At 20.3% G+C, this 25,677-nt stretch overlaps 1 protein-coding gene and 1 long non-coding RNA gene across 7 annotated transcripts; one reads left to right on the forward strand and one right to left on the reverse strand.

Annotated features, from left to right (window-relative positions):
* Positions 1-579: 579 nt before the first annotated feature.
* LOC147658337 (uncharacterized) lies at positions 580-1,206 on the reverse strand. Its single transcript, XR_015290664.1, has 2 exons — positions 1,050-1,206; positions 580-971 (listed from the first exon to the last, which is right to left on the reverse strand). It is a non-coding gene; the product is annotated as an uncharacterized LOC147658337 (long non-coding RNA).
* Positions 1,137-25,577, forward strand: RhoGAP15B (RhoGAP_ARAP and RA_ARAPs domain-containing protein RhoGAP15B). Of its 6 annotated transcripts, XR_015290663.1 has the most exons (15): positions 2,963-2,999; positions 3,764-4,018; positions 5,232-6,012; positions 8,293-9,118; positions 11,114-11,558; positions 11,983-12,172; positions 12,617-12,749; positions 17,679-17,918; positions 18,363-18,575; positions 21,135-21,348; positions 21,417-21,556; positions 23,058-23,297; positions 24,858-25,060; positions 25,145-25,186; positions 25,313-25,577. XR_015290663.1 is itself a non-coding variant. In XM_086902981.1 (14 exons), the coding sequence occupies exons 3-14, from the start codon at positions 5,317-5,319 to the stop codon at positions 25,449-25,451; spliced, it is 3,789 nt and encodes a 1,262-aa protein (XP_086759107.1). In that variant the 5' UTR covers positions 1,137-1,705; positions 2,625-2,829; positions 5,232-5,316; the 3' UTR covers positions 25,452-25,577. The 6 variants fall into 6 exon arrangements, 5 of the variants coding, with proteins under 5 accessions (XP_086759107.1, XP_012344239.1, XP_012344238.1 ...); XM_086902981.1 differs by lacking the exons at positions 2,963-2,999; positions 3,764-4,018 and adding exons at positions 1,137-1,705; positions 2,625-2,829 and having other exon boundaries at positions 21,135-21,556; XM_012488784.3 differs by lacking the exons at positions 2,963-2,999; positions 3,764-4,018 and adding exons at positions 1,146-1,705; positions 2,625-2,829 and having other exon boundaries at positions 5,235-6,012; positions 21,135-21,556.
* The last annotated feature ends 100 nt before the right edge of the window (positions 25,578-25,677 follow it).

Raw genomic sequence — 25,677 nt, forward strand, 5'->3', positions numbered from 1 at the left:
TTAATTATTAATATAAATTATTAATATAAATTATTAATAGTACAATATTAATAATTGTTATACTCAATAGGAATTTGTAATATTTCTTTAATTGACATATTCTTTAATATTTAGCAACACATTTTATTACTTTACTGAATTATGTTCATGAATGAATGATAATTAGTATATCGTATGTATCATCGATTATAATTTTGAATTATTTAATGAACATAAGATTGTATATCCAATAATATTAGAAACAAAATTGGTCTTTATCTTCTGATAGTCAGTGTAGTATATAATCTGGTAACCTCAATTGCATTATAGTTCATAAAAATTATCGGCTAGGCAGTGATGCTACAATTGTATGACTCATTCGTTGCCCAGATGATCAATCAAGTTTATTTCTTTTAATTTTCATAAAAAAACATTAAAGCAAATAAATTTAATAATATTATATATAATATAAAAATATAATATATATGATATATATGTTATTTTAATATTATTTAATGTATTTAAAATTTTTTATATTTATTATATATTTATTACATATATTTTTATATTGATATATATTATTAGATATAGATATATATATTATCATATTATTTTTTATATTTTTTAAATTTCATTTAACAAGTGTTAATTTATATTAACAATACTATTCATGTAATCAATAACATATTTTTTATATAATTCTTTTATGTTTTAAATTTTTAATTAAATTGATTTATTGATTTATTGCAATTTTTTATATATTTATTTATTTCTTTTCTTCTTTTTAAAAAAATAAAAAAAAAAACTTTGATGGATTTGTTTATTTCAAATAAATAATTATGATGGATAATAATGCATATAATTCAGGATGAATATAATTATCCAGTAAAATTATTTTTTGCATAATTTAAAAATATTATATGTTTTAAAATTAGATTAAAAATTATTAAAAATTTTCACTTCTTTTTAATATCATATAAACGTTTAATGATCTGTAATATAAAATTAAAATAAAAATTATTTATATTATGATTAAATTTATAATTATCAAATGTATGTTTTATATATACATGTATTATACTCATATATATTACGGTTCGTAAATCGGCATGGTAGGGATAGAGAGACAGTAGCAGTAACAAGAGTAGGGATTCGATGGCAGTAGCGCGCGTCTGGCGTAGACTTCAGAGTAAAATGTTGGTGTGGATATACGAGTCTCTAAAAGTGCTGAAATAAATATGTTATCAGTATTTTTATCTTATCTTAGTCGATTTTATCGTTGTGCAAATACCAAAGGAGAGTATTGTTATTCGTCTTTTATGGCACGAATATTTCTCATCGAAAATTAAGAAGAAAACAATTTACAAAGATGTCAAAGAATGCGAAGAGAAAGGAGATAAGTATGATAGAAGTGTGAGATTCGTGTATGTGTGCCATGTCTTGTGCGTGAGAGTATCCGTCATGTGCATCTCTAAACTATTTCGTGTTAGTGTGTATTTTGTGAGTTTAATGAAAAGTTTTATATTGTTTTAAAGTGGAAAGAAAAAAGACAAAAAGAAATATCATGATAGTGGCAACGACCAACGGTCAGTTGGGTCTCTGACCCCACTGAACAATAAAGAGTTTAAATAATGTTCTATGTACAAATTTAAAGTGTGTCGTCACGCGAAATATATTCAAATCGACAAAAAATCATTTTGTGAATTTGCTTTGGACGCATTTTAAGGTATGTGCCTTTTATTTTTTTATATGATGCCTTTTGAGGACACTTGGGAATCAACAAGTAGCTTCGGTTGACTATAGAAAAATCAATTCAATTTAGTCCACTACGTAATAACATTAACTGAAATATTAACTTTTCGATATAATAAAAATTTCATTTAACAGAACATAATAAGCTTGCCGCATAAAAATCAAAAGATCAAACATCAGTTGTTTACTCCCATTGCTTACAGTATATATAAAATAAATCAATGCTGTGATTTTAATTAAATTTTTTTAAATATTATTAAATAAATACCGAAGAAAAAAAATGTCATAACATAAATAATATTATTCGTATAAACAGATCTAATTATATAACAGAAATATATGGATGCATAGAAACTTATTAACGTTTTGATAAATATTTGCTTGTCGAAGTTGCTAATAATATATCAATCGGTTGATAGAATTAATTGAAGCATTTTTATTATTAGCTCTTGTATATATTTATGCATTATTATTTAAACCTTAAAATGATATTAATTGTAAAATTAAATTTCAAACACATTTAATCAATATAGTAATATTTGAATATAAGAAACTACTACATTTTAAATCATTTTTACGTGATTTTTATTTTATTTGTTAGAGATATAATCATTTTTTATATAATCAATTTTTTATATAAAATTTGTCTTACAATGTATAATTTTATAATTCAATCTAATATCGTTATATTTATAATGAAAATTTCTTTGAAAAAGTGGGACAAACAAATAAGTGAAAAATTCATAATCAATATTTAACTAAAATTTAGTGAATTTAAAATTAAAAATACTTTTTTAATAGTCAACTTTAGCTTATAAATCCTTACTTATTAATGTAACAAGTAGGAAGTTGCAGGCGTTTGGAGAATAACGAGGAATACTTATCATTTGCAGCGGAGATATCTGTTAATTTTAGAAACTCTGATGGATCTGTTGGCACGACTTTGCCATGATTCACGTTCCGTTCTCGGTTGAGCAGAGGGAACAACGAACCACTCTCCTTTGTCTGACAAGGAACGAGGAACATGGGAATCTAGCTTTAGTTTGTCGATTCTTGTATCGAAACTGAGAAAGCATAGAAACTTGATGTTGAATGCTGGTTAGTGCAAAACCGGAAACTCGATGCGTATCGGATTTCGAAGCGATGACTCATTACAATTACTGTACGCGTCAATTTTCATTGTTTTTTTTTTTTTTTTTTTTTTACTACTGTAACTAATGATCACGTGATTAGAAAACGCGATTCTACGCGCCAAAGTTTTCAATGATGTATTGTTATTTTTACGGGAACCAAAAATTTCATATTATTAATATTTATTATATATATTAATATCGTTTTAAATGTTTATTATTTATTAATAATTTAAATGATTATTTTAAAATAATATTTATATTAAATATGAAATAGATGTGCATGAAAAATATAGCATCTTAACCTAAATCTTTTCTATTAATCAGATGCGTTTAATTTATTAAATGTTCGTGATCTATTATGTTTTAAATATTTGTTATTTATTAACAATTAATGATCATTATAAAATAATATTTATGTTAAATGTAAAATAGATGTGCAGGAAAAAAATATAGCATCTTAACCTAAATCTTTTTTATTAATCAAATGCGTTTAATATGTCAATAAAAAAGTAAAATTAATTAATTAATATTCAAAAATATTTAACAATTGAAAATTATATTGAGACTAAAAATCATATTAGAAATATTAAATATAATACAATTATTATTCTAATTATTTCCTTAATAATGTATTCATTTTAAAATTTACATATGCACAACGCATATTTATATTTAAGATATTTGAATAAATGTTTTGTATTACTTATAAAATAATTCAAAAAAAAAATATCAAATAATTCATATTTTAGCAGATATCTCATTAAAATGAAATATTTTTGAAAACGAATAAAATTAGGATAAAATTAGGAAAAAGTGATTTTTTGAAAATAATGGAATAATAAATTAACTTCATTATAATTAACGTAAAATTTAATCAAATAAAAATTATTAAACTTCAGAAAAGATATGCATGAAACTGATAATCAAGACCAATCGAAATTATAAAACATGATTTATTCCAACTGCTCATTGCTAATCACGTGACTCGGAAGCGGTGATTCAACTGTACAGAAGTGCTTCGCGCTGAGTTGTCTTTATTATCTAAGTACTATCGTTAGTAGAATGTACGAAGCAAATGTTGATAGTTTTTTAAGTCAGTGTACAACGCCTCGACGGGATTTCAAAAATGAGGAATTGCCTTTGGATGTTGCGACGTATGATCAATATACTATCGTTTATAGAAAATAATCGCTTGATAACATATTTCAAAGCTTTAAACAAATAGTTGTGAATCTTGGAAACAGCTTTATGAATCACTCGAGTCACTCAATTTTTATCTACCTTATTTATTCAATTATTTTATATTTTATATATTTATTGACCATTTTTTATTAATCTATTAATCAACAATTTAAATGCAATTGCATGGAAAATAAGTTTCTTCGATGGATGCAAATATTTATATTTAATTTTTTTTATTAATTATGGAATGTAAAAATAGATATTAATAGGTTTACATTATCTTGCAAGATCAAAAATGAATTTTATTTTCTCGAAAGGTTTAATATATTTTCATTTTTTTATGATAGTACAATAAATATGTGCTTTTTATTTTGAGATAATGCATCTGTAAATTTTCTTTTTAATTTAACTTAATTTAATTTAATTTCAACTTTTAATATTGTTAATTTTGAATTTAAAAAAAATTTTATTAATCTAAAATACATAAATTTTATATTGGAATATCAATTATATTGAACACAATATTCTTCTTTCTTTTTTAAATTCGTATAATTAATTAATTCATTATTTATTCTCATTAATATGGAATTGTAATTTGTAACTTTTGTTTCAGATTAATTAATATTAATTGAATAATTGAACCATTGTGAGGTATGAAAAGTAATAATTAAAAAATGATCAAATTAAAATTCGATACGTTGCATATAATTTATTTTGTTGATTGTTTGATTTAAATAATATTGAATATTTTTTTTTGAAATAGATAAAAAATTCGAATGTATCAATGAATTTATAATATAAAACAGTTGAATGTCAATAGTATTCTTCTATAATCATATAGTCATATCATATAATTTTAATAAATAAATTGAAATCTTTTTTATCATATTAAATCATTAAATTAATAAGTTATTTAATTGAAACTTATTTGAACAGAAAAACAATAATCGCATTATTTTCTTTTCATGAAATTATTATATTAAATAATTCAAGTTGAAAATTTACTAAAATTATCGCGTTAATCAATAAACAATAAAATATTTTAGATTCGATTTATTATAATAAAATAATTTCTTTGAATTGAAAAATATTTAACAAATAGTTTACTTAATAGCTTTGCAATCTATAATAACAATAATATTTATTTCAAAACTCACAAGTGAAAGAGTTAAAAATATTGTTAAGGAGGCCGAAGCATGTGGCACAGCTTTTACGTTCCTGGATCCTTCGGTTGAAAACGAGTAGCGAAACTGAAAAATTTCTATTCGAGATGGAAGAGAAACCAATACCGAAACCTAGATCGGTAATGTCTGAGCGACCAATACCAGCACCAAGAAGACTACCACCATCATTGCCATCAGCTCGATGCAGTAGCTATGGTAGTTCGAGTCAATCGGAAAAAAGCGATGATGCGAAATCGATATCAGAAACACGAAGCACAAACAATGAATTTTTTCGAAATCTGAGCACCAGTTCGCGTCAATTGAAAGATGAAATATCAGAGAAAATGACAATGAAAGGCCGTGCAGTAATTTCGAGCACAAAAAATGCTAGCATTAGATTGGAGAAATCGGTAAAAAATCTTTTAACACGGCGATTAACTTCGTTAAATCAAGATGATATTATACGAGATAATTCAATCGTTAACAAGAAATTCAAAGATCCTGTAGAAGAGGAAAGATGCGTATCGATGCCAACTGATGATATTTTCAGCAGCATTTCATTTTACAGTCCTCTAAATAGTAATCTGAGAAGCATCAGAAATGAGGAGGATCTTTCCGGAACGTGTCACAACCCACCACCTCCTGCATATCCTCCTCCACATCCTGACGAATCTATCTACGACGAACTGCAATCTGTCACGTCGGGTAGCAGTCGATATGATACGATTAGTTCGACCATCTCTGACAAAGTCGACAGGGATTTTCCCGAATCGTTTGATCTCCTTAATTTCGCACTCAATCAGGTAAAAATAACGTTTAATAAAGTATTTATTTATTTGCGAATAATTTATATTACCAGAATAATTATTTCGATCGATCATTGTTTTTTTTATTTATATTTTAATAATGTATCTTAAAATGAATGTGTTAAAAATATAAAATAAAATATTTTAAATAATTATAAACATATGTCTACATTTTCCACAATAATGAAACATAAATTATTACAAGTGTTTATTAATTTTCATAATTGATATGCAACAAAAATAAGAAAATAAGAAATAAAATTTGTTTTCGAAATATAAAAAGAATGTTTTTAAAAATTATTTACTAATTAATCAATTTATTATTAATTAATTTTTTCTTAAAATTATATTTTAGAATGTGAAAAAAAATTTAATATGTAATTATAATATTATTTTTTTTCATTTAATAATTAGTGAATTTTTTTTTAATTTATAATAAGCAATTACATTATTATTAAATTAAATTATTTATTTAATAAATTTTAATAATCTCTGTTCAAATTCTACTTGTTATTATTTTCATAGATGCAATAAATCCTAATCTCTACTCTACTTAATCTCTTGATTGAGGAGTTATCACGAGAAAAGTTTATAATAAAAAAAACTATAAATTAATGTTCCTTAAGCAATAAATAAATAAAATAAAAATTTCAAATAAAACTGTAATAGTTTAATATTAACTTATTAGAAATAATTACAAAGCACTAAATACTAAAAGACATATTTATATTTTTTTATTATCTTTTCCTTTATTAATTACTGTAACTATAAAATTTTTTCTTAAAATTGCAAATATATAATTTCTTATATATTTTCCGAAACAGAAAAAGTTTTTATTTCTTGTTTGTTCATTTTTATTAAATCACATGAAAATATATAAATAGTTTTTTCAATTTATGTTCTATTATTTATATATTAAAAAGGTAAGAATATTTGAATAAATTTATAATTATTCACTAGACATAAAGAAATAAAAACAAAAATAAAATAAACTTTATTTTTGATATATTTGAAAGAAAAATAAACATTTTTTATCCTTTCAGATATTTCTAAACATTTAAAAACATATTTGATAAATTTTTTAATATTATTATTTTTTAAAGTTTGAGATCATAATTTTCTTTATTTTTTTCAGTATTAATTTATCAATATTCAGCCAATAATTAATTATTTAATATTCATTCAATTTCTAAAATTATTTTATGTAATTTAAATATTTAATTTCTTATTTTCTTATTATATCTCTTTGTTATTTTTATTTATAATATTTATTTTTTATATAATTATATATTATTATATAATACTTTCATTTCTAAATTATTAAAAATCTAAAATCTTATCTATAATTTATAATATATATAATTTTTGTGTGTACAATTTTATATAAAAAATAAATAATTTGTTTAAATATTTTAATATTTTGATTTGTAATTTGAATAGTTATTTATAAGAATAAAAGAATAAATAAAAATTATTTATAATTAGGACTATGCGAGTATTTAAAATATCAAGTATCTTTCTTCTGTAAATCAGGGGGAAGATATTGGGACAAATTATAATCTTTAAAGTTTAAAATTTTATTAAATAGTATTTGCTACTTTAGTTTAGTTATCCGTAATTGTAATCGATATAGATTGAATCAAAATCAAAAAATTCGTAATTAGATAAATATAATAATATTTTTTTTTAATTTTACATTATCAGATTTCGTATTTTATAATGTTATTTTTATTTTTCTATTTTATTTTTTATACAATTTTTTATCTTTAAATTCAAAATAATTTTTCATATTTTTTAATAATATAATAAAATCTAATTTATAATATATCTAATATAGATTTTTAATGTGATAAATAATAAATAATAGATAATATAAATTTAATAATTAATATAATATCGAATAATATAAATTTTTAATATAATCTTATGAATTTACATAATTTAGATAATTTTATGATTTCATATATTTGACTATATTAAAAAAATACAAAAAATTATTAAATCTAAAAATAAAAATTATATTAAAAAAGCAAATTAAAAGTAAAAAAATAAAAATAGTATTAAAAAGTAAAAAATTTGATTGTAATATTAAGAAAAAGCATCATACTTATATACGAATTTTCTGATCTTGATCCAATCCAATCCAATTTCCTTAAATAATAATATGATTTATTATTGATATAAAAAAGTATATTCATTTTCTATTAATATTACTTTTAATATTCTACATTTTATATTTAGCATAAATAATAATTTTAACTAAATTTTTGTTATCAGGCTAGTGATTCTGATCAAAGTTTGAACCTTTCTGACATCAACATAACTTTACCACAAGATAAATTGGATAACATTAAAAGATTATCAAGGTCTGATTCTTGGACTTTTTACGATACTACACCAATAGGAAAATCTGAAAGAATCGAAGAGCTGGATAGGATATCTAGCATAGAAGAGGACACCCTGGACAAAGAAGTGCGTCTTTTTGATCGAACATCCAACGCATCCAATGAAAGTCAAGCATCCATTCAAAATTCATTGTATGAAAATCTATCGCCACAAAAAGCACAAATGGAGAAAGAAATAAAGCCTAATAACACAGAAAATAGACAACAAAGCAGTAAATCTTTATTATTCGAATTTGATCCATTTGCAAAAACTTCTGACGAAAATGTATATAGTAATTTTGAAAATAACGATCTAATGTTATTGGAAACTTTATTGGCTACCAACGATACGCCAAGCAATTCTGGAAGTATTTTGGATTTTCAGGAAACAGTTGATAATGAAGAAATACAGAATGATATTAACGAAAAAGATGTTGAGCATATTTCATCAGTACCACCAGAACCACCAAGAAGATTCGATTCTTTGCCAAAAAACGAATATGATGAGGTCACAGAAATTCTTTTACAATCGGATAAAAATGCTACAGGAAAAAATCCGGCTTTATTACCAAAATTAGCGCATCTGGTAACGCGAAAACAACCTGCTGTCCCGCCTAGAAAGTTAACAGCAAAAAATCGTTTAAGTCAAACATCTTTTTCTCCTATTATATCTGTCTCAGTATCTACAACTGTCACTACAACAGCTAGCGATAATTCAGGTAACTATTTTATTATAAAATTTAGATAATTTCAATAATTTATAAACTTCGAATAAAATTAAAAAAAATTAAAACTTATAAAAATTTTTCTAAATTAATGTTCAAAAAAAAAAGAGAAAAATAGTTCAAATTCCAAAAATATTAATTTAATATTAAGTAATATACAGAAGTATATTATATCGTTAAAAATTAAGAATAATTGTTAGGAATTAGTATTAATAGTTTAATGCTCTCAATTCGATAACATGTGAAATATTTTTTGCATATTGCTAAAAAATCAAAATTTAAAAATATTTAATTGATAAATTATTATATAAATAAATAATAAATAACTTAAAAATAATTTAATTTTAACAAAGCACAAGCAATAATATTGGATCACAATAATTATTATAAAGTTATTTATTATCAAAATTAAATAAATAATTATATATTACATATACATATAATATGTAAAATTTTATTTATTTATATATCTTTTTAATATGCTGAAATTATGTAAACAAATATTTATTTAACTTTTTAACTTATTTTATTTACCAAAAGGAATGAATAAATATTATATTAATAAATATATTAATATATAAATATAATATAATATATAATATATAAATGTTAATAATATATATTATAAATATATATTAGTAATATCACTTAAAGATATAACAAATACATAATATAAAAATTAATTTTTTTATTTTAAATATCATTCTTAAATTTGAATGCTTTTTTGAGGCCGAAAAAAACACATTTATTATAATAATAAAATAATATATTTTAATTACAATATTTTCAATATTGATTTCTCTATTTCATATAACTTTTTTCTATTTTCCGAATAACAAATGCATTCCACGATAAAAAAAATTTGAGTTTTGATTCAATCCGTTTCTTGATATTGTTTCGAAATCGTTTTTCTTCAAATGCATACTACATTGATCTAAATAAATGAAAATCATGAGGTTTTGTGAAAAAATGGAATGTAGTAAAATTTTTTATCTAAATTCCAATAGTTTTTTACAATCGTTGCAATATAGCTCTATGTAAACATTATCATGAAAAAAGATAATTTTTCGTCTTTTATTCGCTATTTGTTTTGCGACTAATGTTCTTTCCAATTTGCTTAATTGTTCTTATTAATTTTGCTGAAACAATTTAATTGATTTTTAACAGCTCATAATAAATAACACTTTCATAATTTCATAAAGTATAAAACAATTTTTTTTTCCTTTTTATGAGTGTTATTGGAATATTATAAATTTCGATATTGGAAATATAAATTGTTTAGAATCCATTCTCAATTTTAGGATCATTATAATATAACTAATTTTCATTTTCTCTTATTATTTAATATAAGCTTTAATATAAGAGCTGCTTCTTTCTATGCTTTGAGAGTAGTAAAAATTGATTGATACAAATTTGATTTTATATTATCAATTCTTCACAATTTATGCAAAATCTATCGTTCTTTTTTTAATCTTCTATATAGATCAAACACTTAGAAATTAAACTGCCATTTAATAAATCAAACAATCTTTTTAATATTCCCGTTAATGTTCATATTGGATTTTCATGCAATATTTTCTGCAATTCCTTAAATTTTTTTGGTCATGCTATTCATTTTTATTTTTGAATTAAAATTTCAATTTTAAATCACCTAAACAATTATTGGCACATTTTAATAAATAGATAAATAAGAAAATATATTTTATTAATGAATCGGTAGCTATTATTAACGTGGTTATTTTCTTTTGATTAAAAAAAAAGTATTGAAAATAGCATTTGTCACATTCTTTTTACGTATTATTATTAATAAACATCAATAACAACTGAGTAAGTATCAAATTCAGAAATTTAATAACTTTCACATAAAATAAATGTAATCGAAAATATTTATAAAGCTACATTATTAATACTATTTAATTAGCTCTCAAAACTATTAATATATTTTATATAACTTATTGAAAAATAAATATATATTTTATTCTTTTGTAGCTATATATACAACTAGCACCAACGAATCTTCAAGTTCTTCAGCTAATAAGATCACAGAAGAACATAAATGCGTGAGTGTAATTCAGAAATTGAAAAAATTGAGACATGATTCTACTGGGCACGGAATCAGACCAAACGTGATGAGTTTTGTAAAAAGTAGCAGTAAATTATTGTCCAGAAATCGTGATCAGAACAGTACAATACCAATCACAAAATCAATGAAATTAGAAAGACCAAAAGTAAATGAACTACAAAATCTTATGACACATCGAGGAATCGTTTATAGAACTGGTATAGGAATAGAAAGAGCGAAAGATCTAGTGCTGAGAGCAGCAGTCTTGGCTGATCAAAAACTTTCATTTTATACTGATAAAAGCATGTCTACATTAAAAGAATTCATTGATCTCAATACAGTATACAGCATTCATCTTCTCCAGGATTTTAAGTGAGTCTAATTTTTTATTGAATAAAAGACATCTTTAAATAATGATAATGAACAGGAGGTTCAAAAGAATGCTTAAAATCATTTATTATATTAAAATTGCGATTATATTAAAATCTTTATATTTTCTTTTTTCGTTATTATACTATATATGTATAATATAAATTATATATGTATAATATATTTATTCTATTTTAATCTAATCTTAAAGAATATTTTTAATTGCTTATATTATATTTATTATTATTTAATTGATTGATTACGTTATATTTTTTATAAAATTTTTGATAAATTTTCTTTCTGAATAAAAATTTTATTATTTAAAGAATAATCCCATAAAAAATAAAGATGAAAAAAAAAATAATTTTCATAAAAAGTTAAATATTAAATCAATAGGAGAATAACAAAGATAATTCAAAATGTTCAGGATAATTGATGGAGAAACCGTATATTGTATAGCAATTAGTGGTGAAGGACGACCAAGTGTCCATGTATTCTATGCGAAAGGAATCGCAGAACGAAGGATTTGGGCTCAAAGAATACTAGAAGCCATTACTACAATTTTTCCCACAAAATATACAACTGAATTGACAAGAGTGGGATGGGCCTATTTAAAGGTAGAAAAAAATGAGCATAGTATAAGCATAGTATAAATAAAGTTCAAATTCTTAAAATTTTATTTCATCTTTTTTTAAATTTAAATGTTTGTTAATGCCTAATATTCATATTTACATTCAAAATGTACAAAAAGTTTTTATTCAATTCATGTTAACTATGATTATTTTTGAAGAAAATAATCAAATATTCATATATATATGGAATGTAATGAGTATTTGCAATATTATATAAAAATATTATAAAATATATTTAAAAATATATTTAATAAAAAAATATAATTTTTATTTATATAAATAATAATAATTTTTATTTATATTTGCTGTATTATAAATGCACAAACAAATATTTCTATAATTTTTTTTTAAATAAAATATATTAAATTATTATTAAATAAACTTCTTTGAAATTATCTATTAATTAATATTAATTGTTACATGTTTCAGGAAGGTGTAACGGGTACATGGTTTGCAGCTTGGGTCCTTTTATATCAACGAACATTAATTTATACGAAATCTTTGGATTCCTTTATGGCTATAACTTTTGGAGAACTTGATCTTCGAAAAGCACGATGTATCGGTAAACATCTTTTTTTCTTCTTTTTTTTTTTTTATCAAAATTGAGATATTAATGTAAAACGAAGCATTAGATTAATTTAGTATTTAATAGAAAAATATACTGTCAAAAAGAAAAATATATGTATATCGATATGTATAACATTCTTTAGTATAACATATTCCAAAGTTATTGATTGTTATTACTACAAGTATAATTTTTAATTTCTGATTTTATTCAAAAAAATTTCTTAATGAAACTGTAATTATAATATAATTTAAAATATATTTACAATATAATTTTATTACTTAATTCATATTTTTATGTAAATCAATTCATTTTTATATTGAACTATTTGAATCATTATAATTCATTATGAAATTTATTTTTATGCCGCGATGGATTTATAAATTTTGATTAAAGATTTAAATTTAATATATTATAAAATATATATCACATATTATAATTTATAATCAATTACAAAAATATTTTAAATTTATATAATTTTGACTTCTATGCTTTATATCTAAAGTAAATATAAATAAAACAAAAGTTTTGCATTATATTAAAATATAGTATATAGAAAAAAAATTTAAAGTATTATATTCAAATTTAAAGTATTTATTAAATATAATACATAGTAATACATAATACATAGTATTATAGTATTATAGCAAATTTTCAGTATTCATTTAGTATTTAATAGTATTGAATAAAAAGTATTATTCTCAGGTCAGGCAATTCATGTTTGTTTATTATTCGAATATGATAATAGCAAATGTGCATTTTTTGTACGGCTTTGCTAATAGTTTTTAGTTTGTTCGCATCTATGAAGTAATCTCTGTTAATATTAATTAACATTGGTTAAAAATCTTAAATCAATCTCTTGAATCAAGTTTTCTGTTTATATTTAGTTCATTAGAAAATTCATCAATGATAAAAATCGATTTTATGTGTATTATAAAAGGATTGATTATGTAACTATGATTCTATGATATAGAATTTATATTAATTGGACATTTTTTGCTCTTTTTGGTGCTATAGAATCTTAAATATTAAATTTTGAATATTTTTTTTTTATTTAATTAAAAATATTCTGTAAATATCAAAAAAATAAAAAAATTTTTTATTTAATTTATGAATTAAATAAAAGTCTATGGGCTTATCTAAAATTTAAAATATTTCAAATCTAATTCATCATTTTTTTATTTCCAATAACATGAACAACTTATCGATAACTTATCGATTTTTTACTAATTTATATTTGAAGTAGATTTATATAAGAAGTATTTTAAGGATATCATTTTAAGTAATTTTTCTTTATATAAATTTTCGGTGATTGAGTTTTCAAATTATTCACAAAAATCTATTGATATTATATTATTAATTCTATCTATACATGTGCATTTGTGATTATGTGTGTCAATATGTTTATCTTCTACATTATTTATAAAGTACAAAGTATAATCAAAAGATAAAATCTTCAATCTTTATATATAATTAAATAAATAAATAAATTTTTCTGTTTTGATATTATCAGTCATATTTTAATCTAGTTTAACCAAAATTATTTCATAGAAAAAAAAAGATTTCAAGTTTAGATTTTTTTTAAATCACATTTTACAGATTATATTAAGTTAGATTAAAATGCTGTTGTCTAAATTAGAATAGAAAAATTTACTCATAAAAAAAGATTTATCTTGTTTATAATATAGATTTATGTAGATTTAGACTTTATTTTTTTTTTAATTGTGCATTTGTTTATCATGGATGCATATGTATGAATAAAATTTAATGATATGATATCAAACAAAATTTTTACAAATAATTTTTTTTTAAATTAAACTAAATTAAAATTTACAGATCCGTTTTTTATTTTGTAATTTAAATTTTATGATTTGATTTTTGTAAAAAGCATTTGCATATTTTTGCTAATTATTGTTTTAAATAAAAGTTTATAATAATATAATAATAATATAATAATAAAATAATCATTAATGAAAAGAATTTAAAATTTTTAAATTATCTTTTTTTAATTTTTCTTTTATTTTCAACATAAATTTTATTTTATATTTTATTATAATAATAATATTATGAATTAAATGAATACAATCTTTATAAAATTTAAGAAATTGATTTATTTATCTATTATCTTTTTATCTATCATATCTAATAAGAAAAATATTTTATAAAAGTTTTGTCTAAAAATTTTTAAAATTAATTTTTAGTAAAAATTATTTAAAAAATTAGACAGTAACTGTTAGAATTATAATTATTTGATCAAAAGATGTTTATCGGTCATATTTATAAGATTGAAGAATTGTTTCTAGAGATGAAAAAAAATATAAAATTTTATAAATAAAAATGAGTTGAGACTTAATTATTTAATCAAGCTAATATACAATTTAAGTTAGATATAATGAGATGATTTTATCTTGATTCATTCTTCTTACTTCATCAATATATATATGTTTTTTTGTTTCTTTTTGTTTCTTTTGTTTTATAAAATTTCATCTAACATAAATTTAAATTACTTACTAATAAATAATTGAATAAATCAATCGACATTTTTTTGTAAAAATTTTTGTATTCGTTTTGACTTTTAAAATCGATTTTCTAAAATATATTAATTTATATAAAAATCTAAATAAATTAACAATTTACATAATTCAAAAATTGTTTATAAAAATTAAAAATTTTTTTTTCTTTACTTATGAAAGTTGATAAAGATTAAACTATCTTTAATAAATATTTATATGATTTTTTATTTGCTGGAATCACTCACTATGTGCTGGATACTTAAATTAAAAAGAAATTATTTAAAATAATGTCCTTAACTTTAACAAGATTATTGAAATCGATAAGGTTTACTTTTATATAATAAATTCATCCATGTTTCAAATGCTTTAAGATGTTAAACATTATTTTTTTTTTATTAATCAACCTATAACTTATTTTTCTGTTAGATAAACTTTTATCATTTCTTTTTATTTGATTATTGTTGTTATTGATTTTAATTAATTTTATGATACAATTCATTTCATACTTTATATTTTAGCAAAATCTCATTATTTAATAATTTAATTTTGTAATGTAAATATTAATTAAATATTTCTTTTTGTATTTAAATTAAATTTTTTTTTATCTATTTTAATTATCAGATAATAATACAAAATGAATTAAAACATTTTTTATTTTTAGTACATAATAAATCAATAAATTTTTTATTTTTAATATTTATATACTTTATTATAATATTGTATGTTATATATATAACAACTCTTTTATTATATATAAAATTTATATTTATATTATAAATATAAAAGAATAAAAAATTTATTTATTTATTGTTTTAATATTATAAAATAAATAGAAGAAATATATTTTTTGTGAAAATATTTAAATACATATTTAAGTTATTAAATTATATATTTAAGTTACAAATTTAATATTTATATAATCATATTATATAATATAAAGATTTATAATCAAAACAATGATGAATCTGTTAAACTATTTATTGTTATTTTATATATAAAAGTTATTTTATATATATAAAATTATAAAATTAGTAAAATCAAAAAAAAAACTTCTAAAAATTAATTCATTTTATTTGTTATAGCAAATAATACAATTTACTACTACTCTAAGGAGAATAAGTAATAAATTTATTTTATTTTAACTTTATTTGATTTATTTGATCTATATAATTACAATATTTATTATTTAAATCTTTAGGCTTATATTTTTATCCTTTACTATAATAATAACAAAAAATAACTTTAATAATAACATAAAAATAATTTAAATTATCGTTAACTAATTTGCTTAAATAAATAATCAACAGAAAAAATTTTGATATTTAATAATCGATAATTATTTAGAGAGATTTTAATGATCTTTTGATTAAAAATTTATCATACTAATTTATTGTAATTATTAATTGTAAATATATAAAATTTCATTGTGATTTTTTAGGATTTTTTAACGATCTTATTAGTTTCATTATATATATTTATCATTTATGAATTATTATAATTAAAACATCATTAGAAAGAATTAGATATCCAAATACAAATAATATATTTATTTCAAAAAATAGAATATAATATGTACACTAATTATAAATCTAAATTTCTTATGAATCTAAAAGTTTTTTATAAATGTCTCGAAACAAATTGTAAGATCAAACAAATCATAAATCGAACAGTAATGTAATTATAAATTTATATAAGAAAAATTTGTTGAAAATTATATTTTTAATTCTAATTTAATTATTTTTAAATTCATTAAAATCAACGAGAAAATCACATTTTTAAATAATATTAATAATATTAATAATATTATAATAATATTAAATAATATTAAATAATATTATTAAAATTTATTTATTAATAATGAAATTTTTTATAATAAACTTATGATTACTAATAATTAATATTTGCTTCGGCTTGAAACCTCCATGTTTCCAAACTAGAAATTTATATCGCATAATCATAAATTTATATTTATGATAATTATTTCATATTATCATATTTCGATTTCACAATCACTAAGAGGAAGACCCGCAAAAAATTATAATATATATAAATATAAAACTATACATATAAAACTATAATATACATATAATATATTAACGTTCGTATATTATTATACTTATTAAAAGATACCATAATAGATATTAAAGACTATTTAATCCTTTTTATTAATATAAAGAAAAAAATTATAAAAAAAAGTAATTATTATAAATGTATTATTTAAAATATATAAAAAATTCTTTGTCTTTTATTTTCATGTCTTCTTTGTAATTGACAAATCCGAACTTTTTAAAATAATAGTGATCAATGAATTTTAAAATTAAATATTTCTTTCTCGCTTATAAATCACAATAATAATTTTAACAATAATTTTGATTATAATTCTGTAATTAAAATAAAATAATTTCTATTACAGTTCTACGAGAACAAGAAGGACCAATTCCCAGTGCTGGATTAGTTCCGGTAGTAGTTGTCGATGCAGGAGGTACCGGTGCATTACATGTAACTGCACCAGGAACCCATGAAGGATCCGCATGGAGACACGCACTCTATCAAGCAGCCATTACTTGTGGTCCTGCTTTAGAACAACAACAACTCACACAGGATAATGTACCTGTGATTCTTGACAAATGCATCAACTTTATTTATGCTCATGGTATGTAGATCATTTATAACATTATAAAAGATTATTAATATATATATAATATATAAATTAATTTCTAATAAATATACGAGATTAATTTTTTTAAATATCTATAGTATCTACATTAATATATTAAATTTGTATGACACATTCGAAATAAATAATTCTTTATGCTAATACTAATAAAAATAGTTTTTATAATATTAAATATAAAAGTAAAGTTTTTTTAAAAATTACAAATTTTTATTATTTTATTATTTAAAAAAAAATTTTATTTTCTTTAGAAAATATAATAAAGCATTTTTTTTTATTATGTTTGTTTTTTATATACATATTATTTTTGTATATTAGTTATATTCTTTTATCTAAAATTTATATATTTAAATTAATAAAATTATATTCTTATTTATAAATGGTTAAGTTGGATTAAATGAAAATAATAATATAATATTAAAGGTATTATGTCGAAAGGCATTTATCGTCAAAATGGATCCAATAGTGCTGTAGTTAAGTTACTGAAAGCCTTTCGTCGCGATGCATGGGCAACACAAATTACAAGAAGTGCATATACTGAGCACGATGTCGCCACAGTTCTTAGAAGATTTCTTCGTGATTTACCGAATCCATTGTTTCCCTCTAATATTCATGATCGTCTTTGTTTTACTTTAGGTAAGGAGCCATTCATTTTTTTTATTATTTATATTTGAATTTGAAATAAATATATTAACAATGAAATGGTATCGAATTGCAACATGAAATAAAATAGAAAACATGAAGAAATTAAATTATGTAAAGATTTAAAAATTGGGAAATATTCAAATATGTATATATAATATCTATGTATAAAAATTTTACTATAAAAAATATATTTTAAAATTTACTATTTATTATATATTATAAAATTATTATATTTATTTTGTCAATTGTAGAACTGTATAAACTATTAATTTAGAGAGAAATTGAATTGTATAAAAAAATATTAAAAAACAAAAAAAATAATAAATAATACAAAGTATAAAAAATATTCAATAATAAATTTATACATATACATATTATTTACACAATCTAAGAAATTTTTTTAGTAATGAATTATTTAAATTATGTATTATATTTGAATTATATATTATAATTGAATATATATATATATATATATATATATGTATATATATACAAATAATGTTTTGTAATAATAAGGAAATATTATTCAAAATTTATTTAAACATTAAGTTTTTTGTTAAAATGATAAAAAAAATCAAAGTATAAAAAAAATATTTACAAATATTAATTGAATAAAGAAAAAAAAACATTTTTTTTTTAAAAAACAAATATATCATTTTTTTCTCTCGATCAATGTTACATATATATATATACAATCAAAATTACAATTTACAGAAATTTTCATATATCTGTCATGTATTCAAATAATAAGTTAAATAATAAGTCTTATCAAAACTAATAATAATTTTATTTTATATAATTTATTTATATAAATATATATTTTATATAATTTATATACATTTTATATAATTAACATTAACATTAAAACATTAACATTTTATATAATATATTGCAAGAATATAAACCATAATGCATTATATTTACATTTTTTTATTAATTGGAACATAATTTTGAAAAAAAATACTAAAATTAAAATTTCAGTTTTTTTTCGTTTTTTAAAATATACATAGTATGTAATACAAGATAGACCAAATTTTAAATTATAAAATACTTAAATTTTAATATTTTATCACATTATATTTTACAACATTTTATCATATTTTATTATATTTTATAAAAAATTTCTAGTTGAAATTATGCATCTTTATAAATATATATATAATTCATTATATTTTATATTTTATATTTTCATATATACAAATTTTTTATTAAAATTTTTTACAATAAGATAAATTTTAAAATTTTTAAGATTTTTCAAAATAAATGAATTTTCTTGTAAGATAGTTATAAAAACTTTTACAATAGTATAATTATTAAAAAATCTATTACGTATTTCTTATGTAATACATAGTTAATTTTAATGTGTTGTAAAATTTCCGATATTATTAATCATCTTACAATTCGCATTATCTTTTTAATATTATTATATATATTATTAATATATATATTTATCTCTACATTTAAAGAAAAATATTAATATATTATTATATTAATTTTAAATAATATGAAAAAAATAAAAATATAATGAATTTTAGTTAATCTTTTTTTTTAATGTGCATAATTATTTTTGTTCAACAAAATTTCAGTAAAAATTTATAATCATTATAATATTCATTATAATATATAAGAATATATATAAAGGAAGATATATATAGAATATGTAGTATCATATATGATACATAATAGCAAATAATATTAATAGAAACAAAGAATAAATGATGAAATTTTCTTTTTTTTTATTTTAATTAAAAAATAAATAATAAATTATATATTATTTATTATGATTTTTGAAGCGTTATAAAATTTAGAAATTTAGAAAAAGTTACATTTCTATTTATAAATATCTGTTTTTTTCTTTTTTCAAAAAATTTAAACATTAACAATTAAAACATTTTTATATTGTACAATATATAATTATTATTAATATTCTTAAATTAGTATTTTTCAAAATAATTTTATTATTTACTATAATATTTTTTTGTGTCATTTGTTAAAGAAAATAATATAAAAAAGAATATTTTAAGAGTAAAGGAATAAATGAATGTTGTATATTTTAAAATAATTATATAATATAAATTTTATATTATATAAATTTTAATTCAAATATTCAAATTTTTTTAAAGTTTGCAATTGATTTTTTATCTCTTGATGATGATGAAATATTGCGTGAAAATCGCATAAAAGTTGATAATAAATCATGATTTTTTTCAAGTTCCTTAATAAAAGCATCTTTAACTTTTTTTTTCTTCATAAAAATGCATACAATCATTATTAAATATTATTATAAATAAGATACAACAAAAACATATTTTATAAATTTATAATCAATCAAAAATTATTAGATTAATCATTTTTCTATTTTAAAATTAAAATTAAAATATATAATTAAATTTCAAACTATTATTTTTATTATATTGAAATATATTTAAATATACAAAATTTTTATAATATAAATATTGTAATGTTTTTTTTATATTTTTTTAACTACAATAAGTAGAAATATTACAAAAGTTTAAAAAAAATATATAATAAATATTCTTTTCATTTTAGAAACCGTCAATGAAAATGAACGAGTTTCAGCATATAGTAAATTATTGTCTACATTGACTCCAATACCAGCGGCAACGCTTAGGAGAATTCTTGCTCATCTTCACTGTTTAAGTCAACAAAGTTCGAAGAATTTGATGACTAGTGAAAATCTTTCTGCGATTTGGGGACCAACGTTGATGCATGCCGGTGAAAACAGCGCAGAAGAATGGAATAGGTCCGAAACCAGAGTGATTGGTGATTTGATCAAATTATATCCAAAATTATATCAATTGACCGCTGCAGATTTAGCAAAAGAGGCGAAAATTTTGGAAATTCTCGAAAAGCATCATGGTTCAAATAATGGCTTACGTGGAGCACCCTCAGGCGATCTCAAAATTTGGATATATATTTTCTCAAGAGATGGGGAATGCGTCAATGTGACTGTGAGAATATTTTTCACTTAAATTAATATAATGATCTAATAATAATATAATGATCTAATAAACTATAATGATCTTTATAATAATAGAAAGTATATTTTAAAATAATTATATAATATAAATTTTATATTATATAAATTTTAATTTGATTTATAAATTACAAAACATAAATGTATAATCAATCTTCTTATAGTTAAATTGTTTTATATTATATCATGTTAAGTAAAATTTAAAATTAATTCAAATAAGGAAAATATCCACAAAAACAATATGATAAAGACATTAGCACAATTGATATATATCAGAAATATATCAAACATATGTTAAATTTATTAAGTAATTATTAAATAATCAAAACTATGTTATATGATTAAAAAAGATTATAAAAGAATTATAAAAGAAGAATTCTATTTTTTATTTATTTTTGTATCAATTTTTGTTTTATCAAAATTTTCAAAGTATTGTATTGTAAAAGAATTGAGTGTTTTTTTATTTGTAAAATATAAACATTATGAAATACTTTGTCCTTATTCTTGAAAAATATTTAATTTTCTTTTTTTTTTGTAATAATATATAATTTTTATGAAAATAAACTAATTAGCTAGATTTTTGTACGAAATACATCATAATTATAGGATGTCTCATTTATTTCCTAAACTATTTCTAAACTATTTATTGAAAAAAGGTATTCAAATAAGAACTTTATTTCAAAAGATTTTCTTATAATGATGAAAAAAATTGATTCTTATTCTTATCTAGATGTATCTTTGAGATTTCAATGTGGCCTTTGTTTTTATAAAAAAATGATTATATATTTTTATTCAAGTATAGTTTATTCCATGATAAATTTTGTATTGATGTTCCAAGATGACTCAAAATTTACTGCTATTTAAATTTTCTTCATTAAATTATAAGATTTCATTTACATATCTAAACTTTTTCTTGTGATTTTATAAAAGATAAAAAAATTTACTGATAACTTCATTATTTTTGAAGAAAAATTGTATAAGAAATGTCTATTAATATTTCTGTAATGTGCATTTATCTTTTAGAAATAGAGCAAATCAATGATTAACGTCCGAGATTATTTTGAATATATTAAAGATAAAAAATAATTTTTGACTTTTAATAAAGATAGGATTTAAATGATAGTAAATAATTTTGAATGATATTGGAAAGTCAACATATTTAAATCGATAAATTTATCATGAAATAGATTTTCATCTGAGTAAAAATATATAGTTTCATTTCAAAATAACAAAAATCAGTTCAAAATCTTGAAGACATATTCACTAGATTTGTTACTATTATTATAATGAAACAAAATAAAACTTATTTTTGAAAAATTTTATGACACAAGGTTTAATTTAGAAAATAATTGTGTTCAAAGGATAATTTGTTTATTTTGGGATTCTTTCTATAAAATTCCACAATACAATTTTAATTTATTGTAAATAAATATAAATTATAGATAAATATCCAAAAAATACAATTTATTTTATAGATTGGACCACAAAAGACTGCATATGATATATGCCAAGAATTGGCACACAAAACAAACATGTTAGCTCATGAACTATGTTTGGAGGAATATACACTGTCTGGTGCATTAGAAAGACCACTACATCATAAAGAACGTGTCCTTGAAGCAGTAGCAAGATGGGGATACTGGGATCCCGAAGATAGAAAGGACAATGTTCTCATACTTAAGAAAGATCGATTATATAAGGATATAGTATCTCTGGTAAATATAATAATAAAGAAAATTATATACAAAATGTTTCATTATAATTATTTCTTATAAAGATCTAAATTTTTAATGTATATTTTTCAAATATTTTTATTTATTATTTATATGTATATATATATATATATATATATATATATATATATATATATATATGTATATGTATTATATGTATTATATGTATATTATTAATCTATATTAATTCCTTTGTCTTCATTATATTCAATTGCATTTTTAATATATTTAGAACTGCATATATTATATTATATTTGTATATATTATAGAATTATTAGGTTGGAAAGAAAGTTCTTGCGGTTTTTAACTATAAAATTCAAATTCACATCTCAGTTCAAACAAAACTTTATTAATCAAAATAAAGATTATTGCAATCAATGCACTTTTGTCAACGAGAAATAAGTTTTTTTGTTCTGGTTGAATAAAATTCTAGACTCCTGGAGGTGGCAAACATTGAATGCCGTTTCAGCATTTCTCATTCAGAGATTTGAAGCATTTCTTATGCAAGAAGTTGTCAAGGTGCTTGAAAAAGTGGTAATCGATAGACGAGAAATCTGGCAAGTATGATAGATGAGAGATCTCGTAGCCCAATTCGTTCAACTTTTGAAGAATCAGTCGAGCGACGTGTGGTAATTATCGTAGAAAAGAATAGGATCATTTTTGTTGATCAGTGCTGGATATAAAAGTTGAAGTTTCTCGATTTGGAGACAATACTTTTCAGCTGTAATGCTTTCACCAGGATTCAGAAAGTTATGATGAATCAAACTCATCAAACTATCACTAAAATTTTGACTTTGAGAAATGTTGTGAAGATTCATCATGATCTAGCCACAGAGCTGATCATCGCCGATTGTCATAAAGAATTCATTTTTCATCGCACGTTACAATTCGTTTGAGAAATAGATCATTTTTATTGTGCAGATGACATTTGAAAACAACGATTTTAATTCGTGCGGCACCTATTTATCAAGCTTTTTTGTTTTTCCAATTTTCTGTAGATAGTTACAAATTGTTGTATACGTTAGAAGCAAGCTCTCGAATTGTACGAGAATTGGCTTCAATCTCTCTCAGGTCATTATTGTCAACATCTGATGGTCGACTATTGCGCTCATCGTTTTCAAGGTTTTCGTCATCGCTTCGAAATTTTTTAAACCATCATTACGCAGTACGTTTGTTAATGGTCCCAAGGCTAAACACTTCATTGATATCGCGAGCTGTTTTAGCAACTTTCCTAATTTGAATTGGAATAGAAAAATTGTTCGAATCTGCTTTTTGTTCATGTTGTTTTTAACATCCTAAAAAATCAGGAAAACTAATTTGAAAGTAAAATTAATATCACATTTTCACAGAACAAAAAATGCATTTTAAAATTATATACAAATTCAATGCAATTTAGCATCAATTTCGAAAATAGAGCATTTAAAATTAAAATAATAAAAATCGTAAGAATTTTTTTTCCAATCTAATATATAACATTAAAAATAAATAGAATTCTGTTTCTTAAATTTTATTTCTTAATCTTGTAATATTTTTTCTTTTAAGATAAAACCACCAATGACAATGTCTGGTGAACTTAAATTTGCTGATACAAAATCGAAAAATTTTAAAAACTATCTCTTCGAATTTAGTCAAGCGAAACTTTATTGTTATAAAGACAAAGTGTGTGCGAATATATTATACGAATGGAAAATAGAAGATATCATTTGGTATTTGGGTCACGAATCAAAACGAAATCCACAAACGGGGTAATTACAATCTTTTACTACATAATAATTTTTTTTTGCAGAATTTTTAAAATTATTTATACATATATATATTTCTTATTACAGATGGTCCATTACATTCATAATTAAAAATAAAAAACCAACTAGGTAATAATGTTAAAAATTTTTTATTTATCAACAAAATTATTAAAGTATTATAGAAATAATATAATTAAATTTATTCTATACAACAGAAATGAATATAATAGAATAATTTAAAAATTTTAATTTTAGATGTAAAGAAACTCCATTTTTCGGAAATACTTTAGCAGGATCATTAAAAGAAGAACAATATAAATGGATAGCAGCTATGGTTTTTGGAGAATATCAATTAAATGTACGACCACCTTCAGTCAATCTTATGGATCCATGAACAAAAATAACTTATTTTTTTAAATTATGCTACTTAGTGCCTTTAAAATTTATAGTAATAATTTTTGTATTATGTATAAATTTTTTTATTAAAAATTCAATGCCCATGCTTGCCTTAATGTAAAAATCGATTTTTAATATTGACATCTATAATATATTTGTATTAAAATAAATACACAAATATAATACTGAAATATAATCTAACATTCCGAAAATATAAATCTTGA

This window comes from Apis florea, unplaced genomic scaffold (genome assembly GCF_048593485.1).
Source record: "Apis florea isolate Af1SG1 unplaced genomic scaffold, ASM4859348v1 contig_2274_pilon, whole genome shotgun sequence".
Taxonomy (NCBI): Eukaryota; Metazoa; Arthropoda; class Insecta; order Hymenoptera; family Apidae; genus Apis; species Apis florea.

Bases quoted from the DNA above. Each gene is read 5' to 3' on its own strand.
- RhoGAP15B (XM_012488780.3), top strand. From the start codon at position 3,927: ATGTACGAAGCAAATGTTGATAGTTTTTTAAGTCAGTGTACAACGCCT. The intron at 18,576-21,134 runs GTAAGGAGCCAT...TTTTCATTTTAG, and splicing joins TCGTCTTTGTTTTACTTTAG to AAACCGTCAATGAAAATGAA. The intron at 25,187-25,312 runs GTAATAATGTTA...TTTTAATTTTAG, and splicing joins AAAAATAAAAAACCAACTAG to ATGTAAAGAAACTCCATTTT.